This window comes from Aplidium turbinatum, chromosome 10, assembly GCF_918807975.1.
Source record: "Aplidium turbinatum chromosome 10, kaAplTurb1.1, whole genome shotgun sequence".
Lineage (NCBI taxonomy): Eukaryota > Metazoa > Chordata > Ascidiacea > Aplousobranchia > Polyclinidae > Aplidium > Aplidium turbinatum.
This window is the reverse complement of record NC_137481.1, coordinates 16,994,612-17,001,274: the sequence shown is the minus strand read 5'-3', so window position 1 is coordinate 17,001,274 and position 6,663 is coordinate 16,994,612. Positions and strand designations below refer to the sequence as shown.

The 6,663-nt window shown below is 36.9% G+C and overlaps 1 protein-coding gene across 1 annotated transcript; it reads right to left on the bottom strand.

Annotated features, from left to right (window-relative positions):
• Nucleotides 1-2,165: 2,165 nt before the first annotated feature.
• Nucleotides 2,166-5,642, bottom strand: LOC145778537 (uncharacterized). Its single transcript, XM_082590037.1, has 5 exons — nt 5,510-5,642; nt 5,286-5,399; nt 4,793-4,870; nt 4,207-4,322; nt 2,166-3,793 (listed from the first exon to the last, which is right to left on the bottom strand). The coding sequence occupies exons 1-5, from the start codon at nt 5,537-5,539 to the stop codon at nt 3,181-3,183; spliced, it is 951 nt and encodes a 316-aa protein (XP_082446163.1). The 5' UTR covers nt 5,540-5,642; the 3' UTR covers nt 2,166-3,180.
• Nucleotides 5,643-6,663: the final 1,021 nt, after the last annotated feature.

The window sequence follows — 6,663 nt, the reverse complement described above, 5'->3', positions numbered from 1 at the left end:
ATGACGTGAAACTAGCCTACTGTATAGCGTAGTAACTCAGTGACTCGTAAACGAAAGACTTTGACGCGTAGGGTATTCAGAATTCACAAATTTTCATCATGTAACTTTTTGCGTTTGCAACATCAAGGCAAAATAACAAGCATATTAAGTATCAAACCCTGAGGTAGGTAAGTGATAGGCCTACCATTTCAACATGCAATGCAAACGTTAGAACAAACTGTAGCAAACACTCAAAGAAAACTCGAAAACGCATGTACACAAAATAAGTTATGCCAGGGGTTTGTTTGTTTGTTTATCTTTATCCTGCATTGCGGGAAAACAGACTTGAGCGCTATGCATCGGTGTACGCGTTCCGACATACACCTGACCCACGCTGCAGCCGACGGCAATGTCTGTTTCCTGTTGTCTACTCTACTTATGACTTAAATTTGGTACTACCCATTACTCGAAATCGATCACTAGGTAGAGGCAATTATCGTTAAGTTTCTTGCCCAGAGAAACAACAGCAAGTGCAGGTGGCTGGAGTCGAACATGCAGGCTCTCGACTGCGAGCCCAACGCGCTAACCACTCGGCCACGGCTGCCGACATGGGGGTGTTCAAACTTTTTCCCAGGCGGGCCAGTTGATTGGTCTTTAGTTGGATATTCAGTTGGTTGGTGAACTATTAAACTATTAAAGGAATTTTAAAAGTTTCGATCCTAATCAATTACTCATATACAACCTTATCTTGATGCAAGAAAACAACTAAACATATCATAAACAGACATAACTCAGCAACAACACTACATTTAACATTATAAAAAAAATAAGCGAACGTTTTCGGCTAGTAATACAGCTCTTTTCAAGCCTATAGGAAAAAAAAATTTAATATTATTTTTTTTCCTAAAAAAAATTCTTATAGGCTTGAAAAGGGCTGTATGACAAGCTGAAAACGTTCGTTTATTGTTTTTTGTTTCTTTTTATAATGTTAAATGTTATTAAGTAATTTGTTATTAAGTAAAAATATACGTAGATCTCTAATCACATAAAATTTCTACAAAGTCTGAGAAGTTATTGTTCGGTATCTATAGATGTATGTTAACTTAACTTTTGCAAAGACCTCAAAAGTTTTAAATTCCCTATTTATCGTAATCTTTCATAACAAGAACTAAAGTCATGGGAGTTCAGTCCAAACTTCAAAGCAAGTACTGTAACTCACTTAAAAATAAAAAGCGGTAAATACTGTAATAACTGTTTGGTACTTTTACAGCTGCATTGCTTGTTGGAAGGATTAGACAAAACAAGGACATTTTTTACGAAAACTTTAGAAACATATTTAAATCAAAGTTAAACAAGCAAGCTCACTAGGAAACTATCAATGTAGATTTTTTTACTTCTTATACATTTATAGAAAGAAAGTCATACATTTCTTTCCATAAAAAAAAAAATTATTAAGTGAAATGAAGACACAACTCTCCTTTTACTGGAAACTTTACAAAAACATGAATTGGTTTCTTGATAACGTATTGGCAAAACCTGCTCTGTAAGCTACCGTTTTTATTTCTTTTTGTCAAAAATGGATTATAGTTTGTATTCTCCGCTCGAAGCTTACGCAACCTCTTCCCGGTCTTGTCCCTTGTTTAAAACCACACGCAGCATCACTTCTCCACTCTGCAAAAGCGAATCCACTTTTTAGAGAAATTACAAAGTGCTGGTGGCAGAAATTATTTTTTTGAAGAAATTACAAAGAGTAACTTTATAGTCTTTTACAAAAATGTGGATGTAACGTGGTTTCAAGTTAAATTGACAGAACAAATCACCAAACGATACTTTTCTGCCACCCGGCATTATTTTGACCTCATCTGGCCTTGTGGATCAAGGCCGCACTCAACTTTGATTTTGGGCACATTGATGAATTGTGCAAACTCCAGGGATGAACGCCTTTGAACTCAAACGATATTTAGTTTAAGTAAAGTTCATGAAACGATTGTCGTTTTAAATACATCCAACCAGCTCAGTGGTCGAGTGGTTTTGCCTTCGGCTCTGGTGCTGGTAAATTCGAGATCGCCTGCAAGTCGGGTCAAACCGAAGACTTTAAAAACGGTACCGATTGTGTCTTTCTTGTATTTTGCAGTGAGGATAAGTCGGGTAATAATGTGATGATATCGTAAACTTGATAAAAAAAATTAAAAATGAGCCCTGTCGTTAAAAGACTATAGCAGTTGTAGAGCGACAATAAATAAAACCTCACTCTTTACTCAAAAAAACATTTTTTGCGCAGTTTATTTCCGGAAAATAGCAAGACAATGACTAATCTTGTCAATATTGAATTTCTCCTTCACTTGTGGGATAGTAAAACAGGAATCAGTATATAATTGACATTTCGCTGCGACCTATGCCACCTTTCACATATCACACAGGCAGTAGAATAAGTTATTCTTTGCAAAAATGCCAACATCCCTTACATTTCAAAGCCCACTGCCCTTTTTCGATGTTGCCATTTTCGCACCCATATAGTCACAATGTATCGTATTTACTTGATTGTAAGCCGCGCTTGATTGTAAGCCGCCCTTGATTGTAAGCCGCATGTAATAGTGTTAAAAATTTAATGTAAGCCGCCCTTGAATGTAAGCCGCAAATACTGTTTACACGCAAAGGTGAAACTGTTTACTGTTAAGTACCATAAATAAAACTGACAACTCCTTTTTTTCTTTCGAATGCACGTCATAAATGCATGTGACAATTTAAAATGCACGTCACAACTTCACAATTGTCGGCATCAGACAACGCAGTACGGCAAAACATCTATGGCAAAGTCGACAAGGAAAAAGGCAAAAAGAAAAAAGAAAAAATGTAAGCCGCCTTTGATTGTAAGCCGCCCTTGAATTTAAGCCGCAAACATGATGGAAAAAAAACTTTATAAGCCGCGGCTTACAATCAAGTATATACGGTATGCTACAAAGCGTTTCTGTGTGACGGGAACCTTGCAACACACAAAATTTTCTGAATTTTTGTTTTCAGTGCACTCCAGTCTGTAAGAATATTAATAAAGTCAAAAAATAAAAAGAAGAAAAACTTGGTGACTGATAGGGTTAAATACAATACTGTTGTCAATTTACATCACGGATCTGCTCTGTAGTAATGACATTAGAAATTTTGAAAACATTAACTCAGATCCATGTCAACACAAACAGCCGACTTTTAGTTGCTGTTGTCTGTAGGAGACGTTCTGTGGCATTGTACTGGTGAAAAATCACTTATGGCTGTCGCAGCTGGTGCTATTTTCTTGGAATCGATGCCAACTGTCTGTGGCGGTTGAGTGACCATCGTTCTTGGAGTCTGAGTCTTTTCAGGAAAACAAATTTCCGTCGGAGGGTGCAACTGAGTTGTAGGTGGGCGTGGTGTTGTTGCAGTGGATTTACCAAGTAAAACCGAATAACGAGGTGGATGTGGTGTAGCAGGAGTTGGGTTCCAAACAAGGCAGTCTCCAACGCTGTATCGAACAGGGGGAACCGACTTAACACGTCTTCTAGTGTGTGCCAAGTAAGGTGGGACGACTTTTGCAATTTTTCCCGTTTTGTTAACGTATTGATGAGAGCGAGTAGGCTCTACTTTATCGTAGACTTTTCCCGTGCTGATATCCGTACTTATTCTTGTATCTGGTTGTCCATGACAAAAGTGTTGCTTGAAATCAGACACCCATTTCAATCTTGCGTCTGTTGCTTCCATCTTGGTCATTCTTTGACGGATTCTTGGAGAGAGTCTTTGCGGTAACGGTTCAGAAGATTGCACTCCTCCTGGCCGAAAATCCAATCTAAAAAATAAATTTGCTTCAAACTAATAATGTAATGAAAGCTAGTTAAAGAAGCAAAATTATTGAAATGGTTGTGGGTTAAAGGAGCGATACACTAAGTTTCCTTTCTTGCGCGCAAACCTGATTTGTAAGCAAGACGGGAAGCAAGCCACACCAGGTGTTATACAGTAATTTTTAAGTGAACATAGTTGCTGGAGGAAAAAGGACCAACATAAAATATTTTACACTCTTACCAGTGTTATGATCCCAGTAGAGTAAAAACTTTAATTTTTATACCTGAATTAGGCAACAAAACATTACAGCACTACCTTTACTAATCACACCTATGTGATATAAATATCGTGTTTCCTTCCGCGTTTATGATTTAGATATGCAATATATTCATTCCATCTTTAAATTTCGTCACGATTTACCTATAGAGTGACACAGCAGCTCCTTCACGAGCAATAGCTTCCTTATGTGGCATCCATGCAATTAGTTCAGGTTTAAAAGCAGTTATTGATGCATTTCCTCTTCGTCTGCCCATTCCCTAAAAAATAGTTTTGTCATTAAATAAAATAGCCACAAACAAGGGAATGCTACATCATAGGCAGTAAATTTCGTATTTTAGTTATTCTGATCAGCCTAAGACTCTGATAAACTAATATTAAAACTACCAAATGTGAAAAAAGTCAAGTGGATGTATTCAGTACAAAATTCTGGACGGGAAATAGGCTGCTACAATAATGCATTCGAAATATATCGAAAATTATTAATTTATTTCCAAACTTTGCTTACTTGCACAATAACCTATGCGTATTGCTATATCGATCCTTGATGTAGACTGCATTTATCTTTCAGTAGGCAAAATATATAACAAATATTTGAATTGTAAGATGCTGTTTTGTTATAATTTTTATCCTTCATGACCCTCCAGAAGATGTTTAATCAATGTTTGTGAAAACAGTGACCAACATACAATCTTTTATATGTTTGTGATATTGCTAAGAGCCTGCATACCGCATCAAAGTAGGTGGCATCGGTCTGGTATGAATGTCGGTTGTCATGCTTCGAAAATTGGTGGCAATCCGGAGATTTCTGTAAAAGCCATCCAACTATTAAAACGTTTGTTTAGAGTTGTCGTATTAGATTCATGACATTTAGGCTCCAACGATAAGTGCTGAGATGGTGTTGCATCATTAGTCCGCTATTTTTAATTGACTTATCCAACATCGGTTGTAGCTTTTTTTTTTGGTGATATAATAAGACTTGTACAGAAAGAAATAAAAATCTGTATAGGCTACGGTCATAACGCTAAACTAAAAAAAAAATACAGTACTTCGAAGAAGAAACAATAAAACCTTTAAAGAAAATTTACATATTTACACAATAACTTTATCTTCCACTTTCATAATATTTTGATGCCACTCTGAGGTAAAAAAAATTTGTACTTTTTCTCGGAATGTGTAGTTTTATAAAAGTAGGTCTACTGTACATCAACACTTTCGCTTACCCTGACCCATCTGATAAACTGCTTTGGAGGCAGTGGGGTGGCTTCATGGCGATATTGTTGAAGTATGTCGTTTCGTGTTTTGCTTCGGTAGTGTCCATAATACCCACTCGGAAACTACAGGTCAAAAATTAAACAAAACAAAAAACGCATTTAATTTCAACGTGTTTGCGATATGTTGATGTTTCAGCAACAAAGCAATAATAGTTTGATACTATCGCACTCACCCAAGTACCAACCACGTCGGCGGCTGCCATTGGTAATTGGCAATGTTGAGAAACTTGGACAATCTAATGCAGTATCATATTTAGACAATTTTAATTTAATTTTTGAAGTAATAGTTTTGAATTAGACCATCCTGAAAGTGAACGACTAGAATTATATTATTTTGAAAAATACTATACCCGAGTGTTCGCTATCGCTTTTGGAGGATCTATTAAAATTATAGGCTACCTTTTTCTGCGTAGTGTCTTCACTATGATTCTCAGTAGCCTATTTTTTGTGTTAGGCTAATCTTATTATTGAGTCTTGAAGTGATTTTGACGGATTTAATAACTGAAATGTGCATAAGTATACTGTGGAAGATAACTGATTAAAAATCATTTTCACATTGCAAGTCGAACACACCTTACTATTCTAAGTCTTGTCTTTCTGCTAATTGACCAGCTGAGTTTAATAAAATATTGAGTAAAAAGCCATTGACTATGTAGAGGGGTGTCACATCATGTACTCTTGCTAACTTTTTACAAAAAATAAAATTATCAACTTTCTGCAGATATTTTGAAGCGTTAAAACTTTGCTGCTGAACACAGTCAAAACAGTAGCTTGCCTAGTTTCTGCAAGAAACCTCTTTTAGTCGTGTGTGTTCAGGGCCGGATTTAGCTGATGGGGCGCCCGGGCACCACCTCTACGTCCACAGTAGCATTAATCCAGCACTGCACAGCATTTTGCAGAAACTTCGAAGGATGAAAGAAGAAAAATAGCACAAAATCACATTTTTTCCACGTAGGGGGCCCTTCAAAAGTCGGGGGGCCCGGGGCACTTGCACCCTCTGCCCCCCTAAATCCGAGCCTGTGTGCTATTATTGTTTTTCGTTGTTGTATCTAAACAGCTGAGTTTACATATTGCTTTCAGTGCCTGCTGTGGAAAATGAAATTGATTGAGTTTGTTCCTGATGAGTTGTTATCAGCTCAGTTATGATGCACTGAGGTCCTTTGTTTGTAACTACTGTGTCTTATTTCTGGAACATAACCACAAGATGACTTATATCGAAGCAGTTGCAAGCTGTGATGCAAAAAACTGAAAAATTCGTTTGTTCATCACGATTATTTGCTTTTTGTTTGAGGCTGCAGGTAGGTCTATGTCAAATAGGTTCAAAAGT

Excerpts from the sequence above, each read along its gene's own strand:
- LOC145778537 (XM_082590037.1), bottom strand. The coding sequence starts at position 5,539 with ATGGCAGCCGCCGACGTGGTTGGTACTTGG. Across the intron at positions 5,400-5,509 it reads CCGACGTGGTTGGTACTTGG|TTTCCGAGTGGGTATTATGG; the intron begins GTGAGTGCGATA and ends TTTGACCTGTAG. Across the intron at positions 4,871-5,285 it reads AGTTTATCAGATGGGTCAGG|AAATCTCCGGATTGCCACCA; the intron begins GTAAGCGAAAGT and ends TGGCTTTTACAG.